At 42.5% G+C, this 17,075-nt stretch overlaps 1 protein-coding gene across 1 annotated transcript; it reads left to right on the forward strand.

Moving 5' to 3' along the window:
* Nucleotides 1–3,234: 3,234 nt before the first annotated feature.
* On the forward strand, nucleotides 3,235–16,743 carry LOC115390442 (uncharacterized). Its single transcript, XM_030094320.1, has 14 exons — nucleotides 3,235–3,339; nucleotides 3,892–3,948; nucleotides 4,109–4,195; nucleotides 5,010–5,066; nucleotides 5,227–5,313; nucleotides 6,142–6,198; nucleotides 7,003–7,089; nucleotides 7,914–7,970; nucleotides 8,132–8,218; nucleotides 9,574–9,630; nucleotides 11,950–13,096; nucleotides 13,643–13,801; nucleotides 13,896–13,946; nucleotides 16,000–16,743. Exons 1-14 carry the CDS (start codon nucleotides 3,235–3,237, stop codon nucleotides 16,248–16,250), a joined length of 2,346 nt encoding a protein of 781 aa, XP_029950180.1. The 3' UTR covers nucleotides 16,251–16,743.
* Nucleotides 16,744–17,075: the final 332 nt, after the last annotated feature.

Raw genomic sequence — 17,075 nt, forward strand, 5'->3', positions numbered from 1 at the left:
CCGGTCTTTGTGTTACCTATTTAAACTCTCAACCAATAAATGGTATGTGTGTAAATTCTGTGTAATGAGACGAGGGACCGTGTTGTCATCTGAAAATAATTACAGTCAACCCCTTGTATGATATTACTCAAGTAATTGTTTTCACATTCATAGGCAATATCCAGAATGCAGTGAAGGTTTGGTGTTAGCTGTGCTCTCACACTTTTGATACCTTCAACTCTTCCAGTGGATACTAAGGAGTCTGCTTACTTGGCTTTGTTCAGTAGATACAACTTAACAATATCCAGCTTCTGAGCAACATGCTGACAAAATAAATAAAAAAATGTATTATTTCTTTTCATTTGTAACAGACTCTCTCTCTCTCTCTCTCTCTCTCTCTCTCTCTCTCGCTCTCTGTGCCACCCGTTGTTGCCCCCCGGTCATGTGCTGGTTGTCGAGCAGACTTGGGCAGTATCGCCGTGGCGACAGAGACAGGAGCAGATGTGACTCTGGTTGCCGGGCGTTTGGCAGGAGCACTCATCGTCACAGTGACGGGAATGCAGCTGGACGGCACATCATCTGTAGCTTTTGCCAAGCAATGGGTGGGTGTGCATGGTGCTCGTGTGTGTGTGTGTGTGTGTGTGTGTGTGTGCGTGTGTGTGTGTGTGTGTGTGTGTGTTGGTATATATGGTATAGACTGACAACACACCTGACTTTTGACCTGGGAAAAGTTGACATTTTGGATTAGACCGACAGGCCGAGTGTCAGTCTAATTCAAGACTTGTTTTTGAATTTTTTTGGGGTCAGAAATCATATTTTTTCTCCAAAAAAAGGAAAATGTGAGCCTACTACACAGGGGGGATAATAATTATGCACCAGTTAATTTTTAAACATCTTATAAATATTATTTTTTAGAGTGTCAGTATAATCCCCTCACCTGACTTTCTGTGTGTGTGTATTCATCCAAGAGCAAGACAAGAGGCGGTTGTTGGTATTGCACTTTCATACACACACACAAACGTACACACACGTCAGACGTCACGGCGATCTGGGCGTGGCTTCTGGAACTTTCGCGCGAAGTCGGCGGCGTTCTTCACAGCACATGGTAAGCAACATATTTGCATTTTTTGCTTCATATTATGTATATTTTCAATAAAAACGAGGATTTTTGAGCTTAGGTAGGTTGTTTATTCAAGGTTCAGTACCTAAGTGACCACCTGGTTTCCTCTGAGCCTGCTTAAGGTCTGAAAACATGATGGAGCATGAAGCACGTGGCACTGAATATTAATTTGTATGTTCATATTTCACATAACAGAAACGTTTAAAGCTTATTTATGTTGTCGGCCGGCTTCATGAAGCACTAATTACTCGTCCTGGCAGTCTACGGTGATTTTCTCTGCCTTGGCCTTTTAAATAGGTCGTGCTGGACTCATCGGTGTCATGTCAAGTAGCTTATCTGGTGATGCTAGATGAAGTGCAGCATAGCAAAGTACAAGGAACAGGTGTAAATGAGCGAGTTTTAGAAGTTTCTTTAGTTTAAAGAAATATAGTTTCGAAAATAGCCACGACACAGTGGTTTAAAAGCCTCTGTACTTGGCTCTATATTACACGGAGTGCTTCGGCTCCGTGTTCTTCCGCCGGTGCGTGCTGTGATCACCGGATCAGCTGCGTCAGGTGGGAGAACAGGTGAAGTGCGTGGATTTGACTCTTGTAATGATGAAGTACATTTGTTTAACCAAAGCGCACCGAGGATGAGGTTGTTCAGACGGAGAATAAGTTTGCAGGAGTTGATATGAGACAAAAATGGTGTTTAGCATTCGGCTAGCGATGCTAACGCGTGTCCAAACTTATTTGTTACCATCGCTCAGCAACTAACAGCAATGGCAGCAGCATGGTGTACAGTTTCAGTCTATTGTAGAGTGTTGTGCTGCAGTCTTGTGATGTTTATCTACTTTGTAAGCACGTGAGGCAGTTTGTTTACGTGGAGACGCGTGGTTGTAGGCTCGAACTGCGCATGCCCAGTAGGCGTAAAGCATTATGGGGAATGTAGTTTTGAGTGATTTCAGCCGACTGTTATTTAGAGTGGTAATGCAATCTGTCTTTGTGTGAATAATGATGACATTGAAAGAATATATTGTGATGGTTTATTTATTTGATTGTGTTTCAGGTTTATGACCTGTGGTCCATTGGTTAAATAAAAAAACAAAAGACTAACATGAGACATAAAGTAGTGTAACGTTTGGCGTTATTAGACTGATACATTCATCATTTTTACTCTGAAAATGACTACAGCTGTGTCAGAATTATTATTGAGAGCTGTTTATAACAGTAGGTGTTTTTACCTTTGACTTTACTTTTCTACTGAATGTCAATCAAGAGACATTTACAGCTTGATACTTAGAAAAAGTACTGAACCTTGCATAAAATTCCAAATACCATAACTTGTGTTGAATTATTAATAATATAAACAGAACTTAAGTATGAACAAGTTGTGCTTGATCTCATAATGCTTTAATATAATGTAACTTGCTTAGTTTACGGGTCTTTCAGGATGTCAGATTTAAATTCCTGTTTTCTGTGGGCTTTTACAGTCATGTCTTTCGCTACCTGTCTTGCAAGCAGTTGTAATAACCATGACTTTGTGTTTGGCAAATAGACTGACTCTGAAGAGGACAATGCCAAGGCGGAGGCGTTTAAAGCCAAAAGATGAAGCATTGTTTTACATTGAGTCTGGAAAAGACAAAGAGGGACTTGATGTCAAGTGCATCAGTTCTTTTAAAGGTGAGCTAAATCTAACAATGGAAATTAGTCAAACGTTTATTGTATTTCCTGACTTTTATCTTGTTACTTATGTCTTGATTAGGGCGGGGTGTCTTCGCTTCCACTTCATTTGAAAAGGGAGACTTCCTGATGGAGTATCGTGGCGAACTTATCAGCAAACAAGAATGTGAGAGGAGACAACGAGTTTACCACAAAAACCTCAAGGCCTTCTTGTTCGAGTTTCGCTTTGATGGGAAACTGTGGTGGTGAGTGTTAAAAGTCCATGCTAAGTTTAATCATAGAGAAGTGACACATTGCTTTTGATAGTCCAAACCCAAATTTTTTTTGAATCAGGAAAATGTGCACATGCAAGCATATAATATTAACCTCATATTTTCCTTTTGAAGCATTGATGCAGCAAAAGAAGATGGATCAATCGGAAGGCTAGTCAATGACGACCATATCAACCCAAATGCCAAAATGAAGTATTTGAATATGGAAGGAAAGCCCCATCTCTGTCTGTTTGCCACACGGGACATCGACCCAGGAGAGGAGATCACATATAATTATGGGGACTCAGACTGGCCTTGGAGAAGCAAGGTGATCATATTTTCATGTTCTGAAACTGATAATTGCCAACAAGGAAATGCAGTTTAGATGAAAAAAATACTGATTTCACTTAGGATGCCATTTTATCAAGAATTAGGCCAGAAGTCTTAAGTGACCATTGTTCCTTCTTTCAATACTTTGCATTGGCTGCAGGCTTACTTTATTTTCTAAATCAATATCATATCTGAATATGGTATTTAAAAAAACTTGTTTTGAAGTCCAATAGATCTTGTCAGTCTGATGTTAAGTGTACAGCTGTGTTGAAAAGAAACGTCTAAAGCAGGGTTCTCCGATTCCAGTCCTGGAGGGCCGCAGCCATGTATGTTTTCCATGTCTCCCTGCTTCAACACAGCTGATTGCAATAAGGCTCGTTATCAGGCTTTCTGCTGAACATGGTGACGAACCTTCATGAAATTCAGGTGTGTTGAAGCAGGGAGACATGGAAAACATGCAGGTCTGCGGCCCTCCAGGACTGGAATTGGAGAACCCTGGTCTAAAGTAAGAAATGACCTGAGTTGATATGAATGTCTTTTCTCTTTACAGCCTCCTGATGTGGACATGTCCTCTCCGAGAGCTTCTGGTGCCACAGACCCTGGACAGGTATGTCTGATCTGTGGTCATTTCTGTGTCACCTCTGCCTGGTTGATGATTGCTCACCTCTCGCTGTTTCCTGGAAGTTTAGTGGGTTTTTTTCCCACCAAAGTATGAAATTGTCTTTTGAGTTTGATTGCCCTCATATGCCTTTTGTCACTGTTTTCAGTGCTCCGTGGACAGACAGGACTCCCCATTGCCTGTGAGCCAAAGTGACCAGAGTCCAGTGCTTGGGCTGCAACCCAGTTTTGAAAAGGTAATTCACGTTTTGTGATCTTAAATGTTATTTACAGTCAGTCTACTTAATCTGCCATGTGTCAGTATGTATTTGTGTAGCTTCCTGAATTGATTTGATAGTAGGAACAGGTTAATAGGAGGATTTTCGCTGTTCTGAAGTCACACTCGCATCTGAGCAAGGGTGTGGTTGTTTCAGTATTTGATAAGCATGAACATGGATTTGCCAAGAAGGTCTTTTTTTAACTTTAGTGTGCTTGTGGTCTATGGTGGTCTAAACAGGTTTGTACTGACACATTTCTGAAATTCACTCTTGCCACTGAGTGTGTGTGTATAGTCTTCTGACCAGGTGGTGGTTAATGTGGACATCTAAAAGAGATACATTAATAGTTTTAGAGTCAGACTCACATTTGTGTGTGTGTGTGTGTACAGCTACCTGAGTATATGGTGGTATCTATGTACATGTGGTTTATATTGACATATTCCCTGAAAACTTTTAGAATCTTAAACTCGTGTGTAAGGCTGATGTCACACACAACTGAGTGTGTTGTCACCTGAGTTTATGGTGGTTCATGAGGACCTTTACAATATATACATTAGTAGGTTTTAGAGTCACACTTTCCTCTGTGTGTGCACATCAAAACAAGAACTACCTGAATGCATCTGACATGGACTAAACACACAGAGGGTCTTGTCTGCATGTGGTATTTAAAGAAAACTTGTTTTGAAGTCCAGTAGATCTTGTCAATCTGTTGTTAAGTGTACAGCTGTGTTGAAAACAAACGTCTAAAAGAAGAAATGACCTGAGTTGATATGAATGTCTTTTCTCTTTACAGCCTCCTGATGTGGACATGTCCTCTCCGAGAGCTTCTGGTGCCACAGACCCTGGACAGGTATGTCTGATCTGTGGTCATTTCTGTGTCACCTCTGCCTGGTTGATGATTGCTCACCTCTCGCTGTTTCCTGGAAGTTTAGTGGGTTTTTTTTCCACCAAAGTATGAAATTGTCTTTTGAGTTTGATTGCCCTCATATGCCTTTTGTCACTGTTTTCAGTGCTCCGTGGACAGACAGGACTCCCCATTGCCTGTGAGCCAAAGTGACCAGAGTCCAGTGCTTGGGCTGCAACCCAGTTTTGAAAAGGTAATTCACGTTTTGTGATCTTAAATGTTATTTACAGTCAGTCTACTTATTCTGCCATGTGTCAGTATGTATTTGTGTAGCTTCCCCTGAATTGATTTGATAGTAGGAACAGGTTAATAGGAGGATTTTCGCTGTTCTGAAGTCACACTCGCATCTGAGCAAGGGTGTGGTTGTTTCAGTATTTGATAAGCATGAACATGGATTTGCCAAGAAGGTCTTTTTTTAACTTTAGTGTGCTTGTGGTCTATGGTGGTCTAAACAGGTTTGTACTGACACATTTCTGAAATTCACTCTTGCCACTGAGTGTGTGTGTGTGTGTGTGTGTGTAGTCTTCTGACCAGGTGGTGGTTAATGTGGACATCTAAAAGAGATACATTAATAGTTTTAGAGTCAGACTCACATTTGTGTGTGTGTGTGTGTACAGCTACCTGAGTATATGGTGGTATCTATGTACATGTGGTTTATATTGACATATTCCCTGAAAACTTTTAGAATCTTAAACTCGTGTGTAAGGCTGATGTCACACACAACTGAGTGTGTTGTCACCTGAGTTTATGGTGGTTCATGAGGACCTTTACAATATATACATTAGTAGGTTTTAGAGTCACACTTTCCTCTGTGTGTGCACATCAAAACAAGAACTACCTGAATGCATCTGACATGGACTAAACACACAGAGGGTCTTGTCTGCATGTGGTATTTAAAGAAAACTTGTTTTGAAGTCCAGTAGATCTTGTCAATCTGTTGTTAAGTGTACAGCTGTGTTGAAAACAAACGTCTAAAAGAAGAAATGACCTGAGTTGATATGAATGTCTTTTCTCTTTACAGCCTCCTGATGTGGACATGTCCTCTCCGAGAGCTTCTGGTGCCACAGACCCTGGACAGGTATGTCTGATCTGTGGTCATTTCTGTGTCACCTCTGCCTGGTTGATGATTGCTCACCTCTCGCTGTTTCCTGCAAGTTTAGTGGGATTTTTTTCACCTAATGGTGCGTTCACACCAGACGCGTTGCAAGCGTCACGGGCGTTGCTTTTACATTCAAAGTCTATGGTGGACGAGCTTCAACGGACCTAACGCATGTCAGGCGCTTTTCGATTGTCGCTTTTCGAGCGTTGGCGACGCGCGTCGCAGGCTTCATCGCCTGAAGTTGGGAAAATTGAACTTTTGAAGCGTCAATGCGGAGCATCATCCAATCACAGACGAGCACTCCGAGCTCTGATGCGGGCCAGAAGGTCGTCAAACTGGGCCCGGGAGACGCGGAAGTACCGCTGAAAGCGAACCTCATCCTCACGCAGCTCCTGGAGCAAATGGTGAAATTCACCAAATTGCGAACGCCGCTGCAGGATGGGATGAACCCAACGATGTCGCACAGGCACCTGACGACGCCGTTTTCTGGCTTTCTTTATTAAATAAAGCCGAGCCAGTGTCTCGATAGGATCCACCATTGTCAACATGAAGACAGGACACAGAAGCTCCTCCCACTCCCGCCAGTGAGCTGGCGCGCGTCGCGAGCGTTGCAAGCGTCGTGTGTAAAACAACACGCGTCGAATTCCACACTTTACACGCGTCAAGTTTGAGGCGTCAGTGATGCCCGTGACGCTTGCAACGCCTCCGGTGTGAATGCACCGTAAGTATGAAATTGTCTTTTGAGTTTGATTGCCCTCATATGCCTTTTGTCACTGTTTTCAGTGCTCGGTGGACAGACAGGACTCCCCATTGCCTGTGAGCCAAAGTGACCAGAGTCCAGTGCTTGGGCTGCAACCCAGTTTTGAAAAGGTAATTCACGTTTTGTGATCTTAAATGTTATTTATAGTCAATCTACTTATTCTGCCATGTGTCAGTATGTATTTGTGTAGCTTCCTGAATTGATTTGATAGTAGGAACAGGTTAATTGGAGGATTTTCGCTGTTCTGAAGTCACACTCGCATCTGAGCAAGGGTGTGGTTGTTTCAGTATTTGATAAGCATGAACATGGATTTGCCAAGAAGGTCTTTTTTTAACTTTAGTGTGCTTGTGGTCTATGGTGGTCTAAACAGGTTTGTACTGACACATTTCTGAAATTCACTCTTGCTACTGAGTGTGTGTGTGTGTGTGTATAGTCTTCTGACCAGGTGGTGGTTAATGTGGACATCTAAAAGAGATACATTAATAGTTTTAGAGTCAGACTCACATTTGTGTGTGTGTGTGTGTGTACAGCTACCTGAGTATATGGTGGTATCTATGTACATGTGGTTTATATTGACATATTCCCTGAAAACTTTTAGAATCTTAAACTCGTGTGTAAGGCTGATGTCACACACAACTGAGTGTGTTGTCACCTGAGTTTATGGTGGTTCATGAGGACCTTTACAATATATACATTAGTAGGTTTTAGAGTCACACTTTCCTCTGTGTGTGCACATCAAAAGAAGAACTACCTGAATGCATCTGACATGGACTAAACACACAGAGGGTCTTGTCTGCATGTGGTATTTAAAGAAAACTTGTTTTGAAGTCCAGTAGATCTTGTCAATCTGTTGTTAAGTGTACAGCTGTGTTGAAAACAAACGTCTAAAGGAAGAAATGACCTGAGTTGATATGAATGTCTTTTCTCTTTACAGCCTCCTGATGTGGACATGTCCTCTCCGAGAGCTTCTGGTGCCACAGACCCTGGACAGGTATGTCTGATCTGTGGTCATTTCTGTGTCACCTCTGCCTGGTTGATGATTGCTCACCTCTCGCTGTTTCCTGGAAGTTTAGTGGGTTTTTTTTTCCACCAAAGTATGAAATTGTCTTTTGAGTTTGATTGCCCTCATATGCCTTTTGTCACTGTTTTCAGTGCTCCGTGGACAGACAGGACTCCCCATTGCCTGTGAGCCAAAGTGACCAGAGTCCAGTGCTTGGGCTGCAACCCAGTTTTGAAAAGGTAATTCACGTTTTGTGATCTTAAATGTTATTTACAGTCGGTCTACTTATTCTGCCATGTGTCAGTATGTATTTGTGTAGCTTCCCCTGAATTGATTTGATAGTAGGAACAGGTTAATAGGAGGATTTTCGCTGTTCTGAAGTCACACTCGCATCTGAGCAAGGGTGTGGTTGTTTCAGTATTTGATAAGCATGAACATGGATTTGCCAAGAAGGTCTTTTTTTAACTTTAGTGTGCTTGTGGTCTATGGTGGTCTAAACAGGTTTGTACTGACACATTTCTGAAATTCACTCTTGCCACTGAGTGTGTGTGTGTGTGTGTGTGTGTAGTCTTCTGACCAGGTGGTGGTTAATGTGGACATCTAAAAGAGATACATTAATAAGTTTGAGAGTCACACTCACATCTGTGTGTGTGTGTGTACAGCTACCTGAGTATATGGTGGTATCTATGTACATGTGGTTTATATTGACATATTCCCTGAAAACTTTTAGAATCTTAAACTCGTGTGTAAGGCTGATGTCACACACAACTGAGTGTGTTGTCACCTGAGTTTATGGTGGTTCATGAGGACCTTTACAATATATACATTAGTAGGTTTTAGAGTCACACTTTCCTCTGTGTGTGCACATCAAAAGAAGAACTACCTGAATGCATCTGACATGGACTAAACACACAGAGGGTCTTGTCTGCATGTGGTATTTAAAGAACACTTGTTTTGAAGTCCAGTAGATCTTGTCAATCTGTTGTTACTGAATACTCCGAAGACTTTGGACCCACGCCCTATCCCTATCATTGACAAAGTTAGACAAGCTCATAAATACCTTTTTTGTGTCTCTTCGTCCAGTGACTGGTTCCCAGCTGTTAGCATCGTAGTTAGATTAGCTCAATTGCTGGAAGTCAATAGGGAACAGCAGGAGGCTGCTGTGCGCCGGTATATCCTTCCGCGGAGCACTGCGCATGCGCAGGTCTGTGTGTATCAAAACGTTATTTTAACGGATTGAAAAGAAAACTCGTCTTTTAGAATGTTTTGTAACCATTCGGATTTACTTCACCTGCTAATACGCCGTCCCCTGGACCACTGGAAGGAGTGTTTTGCCCACTTTCGTCAGTCCGGCTCTGTTCCCTATTGACTTCCAGCAATTGAGCTAATCTAACTATGATGCTAACAGCTGGGAGCCAGCCACTGGATGCAGAGACACAAAAAAGGTATTTATGAGCTTGTCTAACTCTGTCAATGATAGGGAAAGGGCGTGGGTCAAAAATCTTTGGAGTATTCCTTTAAGTGTACAGCTGTGTTGAAAAGAAACAAAGGAAGAAATGACCTGAGTACATATGAATTTCCTTTCTCTTTACAGCCTCCTGATGTGGACATGTCCTCTCTGAGAGCTTCTGGTGCCACAGACCCTGGACAGGTATTTCTGATCTGTGGTAATTTCTGTGTCACCTCTGACTGGGGATAGAAAGCTTATAAACTTATAATTTTTTGTGCTGTACTAGTTTAAGCAGACTGGGTTTGTCTAGTGATTTGACTTAGATGAAGATCAGAACATACTTTTTGACCATTTTATGCAGAAATCCAAGTAATCTTAAAGGGTTCACATACTTTTTCCTGCAACTGTATCTAAGTCATTTAAGTGTTTGCAGTCACCTTAAATTATTTTGGTACATAGACTTACTTATAGGATACTTTGCATTCAAAATCACACTTATTCTGAATTTTTTTTATTTTTTTTTTATTTTTGCAGTGTCTTAAACATGTTCTTCAGTGCATAACGATGTCTGCCATGGACAAGTGCATTCATTGCCTGGGACCACTGTCTCCTTTGCGATGGATAGGGTTCAAGTGCAAAGGTAAGATATTAGCTAAATCCATGGTTGTTGTTCAAATTTAGTGGATAGAGTCAGAAAGACCAGAAAGAGAGACATGGTGTAAATGGATCCAAGTGCAGATTTGAAGCTGAACCACCTGCTTTGAGGACCATATACTGTTTATTTGCCATGGCAGAACTAGGGCTGGGTGGTATGACGGTATAATACTGTTTGACGGTGTAAAAGTGTGTACCGGTTGAAATTTTGCCATACCGTTTATACCAGAGAGAGAGCAGATGTCTGCTGCAGCTCTCTTGAGTCAGTGTAGAGTCGTCTGCACTCGCTAACAGGACAGCCGGAGCGCAATTGTTTGGGTGCATTTGTGCATTTTCACAGCGTGTCCCGACGTCGTGCGGGGTTTGTTCGCTGCGTTTCATTGGTCAGATAAGCACAGGGTGCGCTCGCGAACAACACCAGCGTATCCAGGAGGGGTGGTAGCCATAAGGGCGGACGCAGAGACTAGTGGCTCCGGGAGTGACGCTAAAAACTCAGGTCTTTTTTTCTTTCAAGTTGTGATTTTTTTTTTTTTTATAATTCAAGTTATATAAACTGGAGTTTAAAAATTAAGAGGAAAATGAACAAATGTGACAGTTTGGTTATTTTTAAGCAATTATTTGAGTTTACAGGCGAAAAATACATACCGTGATATATACCGTTACCGTGATATAAGATTTTGTTCATACCGCCCAACCCAAGGCAGAACTATTTAACTCATAACACCCCTCTTAGATGACGTGAAAGACGATATTATTTTGCAAAGAGATAAAAGACAGCTGCTGTGTTGTTACTATTCTTTTGTACATGGACAATTTTAATTTGACTTTTCCAAATCTTTCACAGCCTGTCACAGAATCTGGCATCAGTGCTGCTACAGACGGGTGAAAGATCAAGATCAAAAGGCAGACCTTGATGAACAGTACAGCTCTGGAAGTGAATATGTACCAGAAACAGAGTCAGATGATGATTCAGATTCAAGCGCGTCTGTGGTGACTGAGTCAAAAGCCCGACTGAGTCGAGGAAAACCAGCGTCACACAGTAAATGCACAAAGGACATTATGGACACATGTATTCCAGTTACAGCTGATACGTCAGAATGTCGGGCTGGAGCTTTGGATGTCACTGCTACTGAAACGTCAGACTCAACTGTTGGAGGTTTGGATGTCACTGCTACTGAAACGTCAGACTCAACTGTTGGAGCTTTGGATGTCACTGCTACTGAAACGTCAGACTCAACTGTGGGAGGTTTGGATGTCACCGCTGCTGAAACATCAGACTCTGCCGTTTCTAACAAAGGCTCATCGAAGAAGCATGTGAAGAGCAAACATAATGCAACTCCAACACATCTTAGTTTGACCAACCGGAACTACTGCTTTATTTGTGGAAAGCCACAAAGTAGACTGACTCGTCACCTCAAAACACATATGTCACATCCAGAGGTTTCATATGCGTTTTACCTCCCTGAGCACTCAAAGGAGCGCAAGATATTGTTTGAAAAGATGCGAAACAGGGGGAACTTCAAACATAACTGTACCGTACTCCAAGGTGAAAAAGGACAGTTGAAAGTGAAAAGGAAACCAAAAGCTACTGCTGTAGCTCGGAACTTTGTGCACTGTATGCACTGTCAAGGGCTGTATACCCGCAAAGAGCTGTGGAGGCATGTCAGAAGATGTCCTTGTAAGCCAGGAGATGAGGGCCTGGATGAACAACATGGGAGAAGAAGAGTGCTGGCTTTAGCCACAGCCCAAGAAACGGTATTCAGTCAACACTTCTCAAGTGGAATGTGGAAGATTCTCAGCACCATGAAACTGGATGAGATTGGAATGGCTGTGCGAAACGACCTTTCTGTTGTTCATTTTGCCCAGTCCCTTTACAATAGACATGGACAGGACCCCACGAAGCACGAATATGTACGTCAGAAGCTCCGAGAAGTGGGACGACTACTGGTATGTCTGCGCAACGACTTCTCGATACACAGCCTGGAGGAGGCTATAAAGCCTTCAAACTTTCAGATTGTTGTTCGGGCAGTCAAAAAAGTTGCTGGGTTTGATGAGGAAAAGCTCTCCTATCACACCCCAAGTCTGGCTTTGAAGTTGGGGCACACACTTAACAAAATCTGTGATATCATTCACTGCCGGGCCCTGATGGCCGAAGATGAAGCACTTATCAAGTCAGCTGAAACATTCAGCAAACTTTACACCTCCAAGTGGTGTGAGTTGGTTTCCCACGGTGCCCTCAACACTCTGAGTAGTGCAAAGTACAATAAACCAACAACCCTGCCCTTTACTGAGGATGTTCGAACACTCCACCAGTACCTCCAGAAGACTACAGACAGTGCTGCTGCCAACCTGGTTGGGGAAGCCACGTCCAAAAACTATGCTGAGCTTGCTAAAGTTACTTTAGCACAGATCATTGTATTCAACCGGAGACGTGCTGGAGAAGTTTCCAAAATGCTGTTGAAAAGTTTTGAGGATCGGGACAGATCAAAGCTGCATGAAGATGTTGCTTTGGCCCTGTCAAAACTGGAGCAGAAATTGTGCAACTATTTCACCAGAGTTGAAATTGTTGGGAAAAGAGAAAGAAAGGTGGTCATTCTTCTCACACCTTGCATGGTCGACGCCCTGACACTACTGACAAGCAAAAGGAAGGAATGTGGTGTCTTGGACAACAATGTCTTCCTGTTTGGAAGACCCCAAGCTCAGAGCCACTACAGAGGACAAGACTGTTTGCGCCTTTATGGAAACCGGTGTGGAGCAAAGCACCCAGAGCTCCTCCGGTCAACTCAGCTCCGAAAACATGTGGCCACGCTCTCACAAATCCTGAATTTGAAAAAAAATGAACTTGATCAGGTCGCAGACTTCCTTGGACATGATATCCGTGTCCATCGGGATTTCTATAGACTACCAGTCCCAACCACACAGTTGGCCAAGATTTCCAAGCTACTATTGTCCATGGAGAAAGGCAATCTTTCTGGCCTGCAGGGAAAATCATTGGATGAAATTGAAGTTGAAGGTATCTGTGTATCTATCTGTACTCATCTATCTCCATCTATCTTTCTCTACCGCTCTTTCACCTTCAATCTAAGCGTGTGTATCTCTTTTTATCACTATCTCTGTCTGCCTTTCTCTTACTATCCCTCTGTTTCTCTTTTCCTATCTATGTCTATCTGTATCTCTAGCTGTCTTTATCTGTTTGTCTCTATCTCTAGCTATCCCTATTTACCCTTTTTCTACCTATCTTTCTGTTTTTATTTCTAGCCATCTCTATCTTTCTACCTCTTTTATTTCTAGCTATCTCTATTTCTAGCTGTCTCTATTTCTGTCTTTCTCTAGTTATATCTGTCAATCTATTTTCCAACCTGTCATCTCTATTTGTCGGTCTTTCTGTCTGTACCTGCCAATGTCTTACCTTTTTCAAGCTTTATCTGTCCACCTACCAATATATCTACTTGTCTATCTCTATCTTTTTTTTTTAGCTATTAAGTCTATCTATCATTGTCTTTTGCTACCTTGTCATTATCTGTCAATCGATAAATGAATTAATCAAACCTTTTCCTAGACGAGATACTACTCAGTGACACTGAAGCCAAGGACAGTGGCACCGACTCTGAGGACAGCGGCACTGAGTCCAGAAAAACCCAGTCTGAAGATGAGGAAGGCCTGGGACTGTCATCAGGAGGCACAGACATGGAGCAGGCCCATGCCTCTCTGGACCACGGTAAGTGATCTGTCTCTCAGCAGACGGCCAACAACTTTGGAGAAGGTTTCTGTTCATGGGACACTGTTCAAAAGTCATGTTTTGTTTTTAACAGAGACACTTTCGCAAGCGACATCCTCGATGGGAGAGACTACACCATCTGAAGGTAAGACCACTTTTAAGGCCTTTGGAAATGTTGACTCACGTAGTGACTTAATACCTCTAAAATAGTTGATAACCCCTGAGGGTTAACATTAACACATGCTTTAGTTATAACTTACCAGTATGAAAATGTTGAGAACACACCAACATGTGTCGAGTGATATTCAGGTCATCTTATGGCTGATATCCAAGCCATTTGGTGCTTCTTGGTGAGCTCAGCGACCCGAAGCCCTTGTTTTTTCCATGTTGGAAAGGAGAAAAATCTGAACCCTTCAATCCCTTGTCCGTGCCTATCGTGATACCATTTGTGGCAAAGAATCACACAGCTAGTCTATGCCATTGTGAATTGATTACAGCGTCTCGCTATGTAAACGGAGTGGACACATTTCCCAAATGCCCGCTAAACCCACAATGCATTGCAGTTTTTGCATTTCCGCTATGTCACCCTTTCCAGCCCTATTGTGTAAGCCATTATTCAACAACTGTTGTAAGACCCTGAATAGTCAATACAGTCTGTACCCATTTCTACATTCAGTAAGGACCTCAAAATTACATTAAAAGCTGGTGTTTGATGTGTGTATGTGACTTAATATTCAAGAAAATAAATGAACATCATAAAATGCATTATAAGATATCAGTACAGAAGGCTTAGGTGTAGTGTAGGCCAAGTATTTAAGGTAAACTGTCCTTGACTAATATAAAACCCAGTATAAGGCAAACTATTTCAACAATGTTACATAAGCTGTATTTGTATATTTCATAACTAATACTTCCAACTAATGCTAAAAAAGAAAAGATAGATACTTGAGTTACAAAAGTGAGCAACATACCAACATTCAACATTCCATCATTAAAAGTACGTAGAGACAGAGAAAAATATTAAAAGTATGAGTACAGTAAGACCCATTAATTAATAGATACCAAGAAGACATTGTATGGCAGTTTTCCACCACAGATAAGTCTGTTATTTTGCAGCACCTTATTCAGGGGATGGATTTTTTTTTTTTTTTTTTTTTACCCTCAGCTCCTCAACACCACCCTATAGTTTATGTTCCATTTTACTTGGCCTTCCTCCATCTAGCATACTCAGGTCCATAAGCAGTGTGGATGATTGCACAGCCCTGTCACTGTCAGGGGCCTTGACTTTCCAGGACTACACTCTGAGCCATGTGGTCTGAAGCTCTATCACCTTCTGCAGAACAGCTGCCCTTCAGCCTCACTGTCTGCCCTGGTTCCTAAGCTCACCTCTGGTTCAGGACTAAGGACCAGGTCCACTACAAATGAACTCTTACCTAAACCACAGTTTAAAAACAACTATGGGAAAAGATCTTAGGATAGAAAAGATCTATGGGATAAGCTCACAGAATCCTGGAATCTGCTCCCCTTGAATTTGAGGACAATCCATACAACAGGGCTCTTTAAAAAGACTATAATGAAACATCTGGCTGATGGCTACCACTGCAGCCATCAGTAGTGGGAGCATGGCCACCACCAGAATGACCTCCTTTGTGCAAATGAGTGCTTTTGTTTGTCTGTCTGAGTGTGTGTTTTGTCTGCTGCAGAGCAGGGACCTGCTGAAAATCAGTTAGTTACTGAGTCAGGCCTGATTATCTTAAGTGTAATCTTTCCCTGTTTAATAAAATAAAATGAAAATGAAATGATTATGAACTGGAATAAGATGATTGATAATAATAACAGGCAGTGTTGGCTACCTTAGAACAGGTATGGCCTATCAAAATGGACCAGCCCAGCACCTCCTCTCCTCTTGTCATTTCCCAGTGGATCCTGGCTACATCACCTTGAGCCATATCTTATTGGTGGTGAGTCCTGATGACAGCTTAGGCTAGATACAGTCATTACTACAACCTCTTCCTTCACTCAGCTGCAGCTATTCTGCTCTGCATCAGCCCCTTACATCTCTCTATGTAGAGCCTGTGCTCATGTTTGTTGTTCTGCAGCTCTTCTGATAAGTTTCTGTGGCATGAACTCAACTAAACTTTTGATTGTTTTCACACCTCCCATTAATTTTCATTTCTCTATTTAATCTGTACTTTCAGGAAAAAATGACAGGCAGGAGTGTGAAGCAAGAAGACTACCAAAGAAGATGTGGTCCAAAGCTGAAGTTGCAGCAGTGATGCGACATTTTGGAGAGCACATTACCGAGGGGAAACTCGCCTCCAAACCTGAGTGCAGGCAGTGCCAGCAGGCGGAAGACCCTGTGCTGTCACAGCGAAGTGTACAAAATATAAGAGACTTCGTCAGAAACCGAATCACTACAAACAAGAGGCAGGCTCAGAGGAAACTTTAAGCATGTGTTGCCGTTTACTTGAATTCCCAGCCCACTGAGGTGTGGTTCAGTTGATGTACAGAGGCAAGTTCAGCAGGTTCTTGTTAAAAACAGCCAAGGGGGCACTTAGTTAAAGGAATACTCGAACGATTTTGTACCCACGCCCTTTCCCTATCATTGACAAAGTGAGACAAGCTCAAAAATACCTTTTTTGTGTCTCTGCTTCCAGTGGCTGGTTCCCAGCTGTTAGCATCGTAGTTAGCTTAGCTCAATTGCTGAAGGGCAATAGCAGTCGGAGCCGGACTGACGGAAGTGGGCAAAGTACTCCTTCCAGTGGTCCAGGGGACGGCGTATTAGCACGTGAAGTAAATTCGAATGGTTGTGAAACATTTTGAAAGACGTGTTTTCTTTTCAACCCGTTAAAATAACGTTTTGATACATGCAGACCTGCGCATGCGCAGTGCTCCGTGGAAGGATATACCAGAGCACAGCAGTAGCAGCCGGAAGGAGCAGAAGTATATGAAAGTGCGCCCACTTACAGTCACCTTCCGGCTGCTACTGCTGTGCTCGGTATATCCTTCCACGGAGCACTGCGCATGCGCAGGTCTGCATGTATCAAAACGTTATTTTAACGGGTTGAAAAGAAAACACGTCTTTCAAAATGTTTCACAACCATTCAGATTTACTTCACGTGCTAATACGCCGTCCCCTGGACCACTGGAAGGAGTACTTTGTCCACTTCCGTCAGTCCGGCTCCGACTCCTATTGCCCTCCAGCAATTGAGCAAAGCTAACTACGATGCTAACAGCTGGGATCCAGCCACTGGAAGCAGAGACACAAAAAGGT

This window comes from Salarias fasciatus, chromosome 1, assembly GCF_902148845.1.
Source record: "Salarias fasciatus chromosome 1, fSalaFa1.1, whole genome shotgun sequence".
Classification (NCBI taxonomy): Eukaryota; Metazoa; Chordata; class Actinopteri; order Blenniiformes; family Blenniidae; genus Salarias; species Salarias fasciatus.

Coding starts and splice junctions, on each gene's coding strand:
- LOC115390442 (XM_030094320.1), top strand. CDS start 3,235: ATGGAAGGAAAGCCCCATCTCTGTCTGTTTGCCACACGGGACATCGAC. Junction 5,067..5,226: donor GTGCCACAGACCCTGGACAG/GTATGTCTGATC, acceptor CACTGTTTTCAG/TGCTCCGTGGACAGACAGGA. Junction 13,947..15,999: donor AGAGACTACACCATCTGAAG/GTAAGACCACTT, acceptor CTGTACTTTCAG/GAAAAAATGACAGGCAGGAG.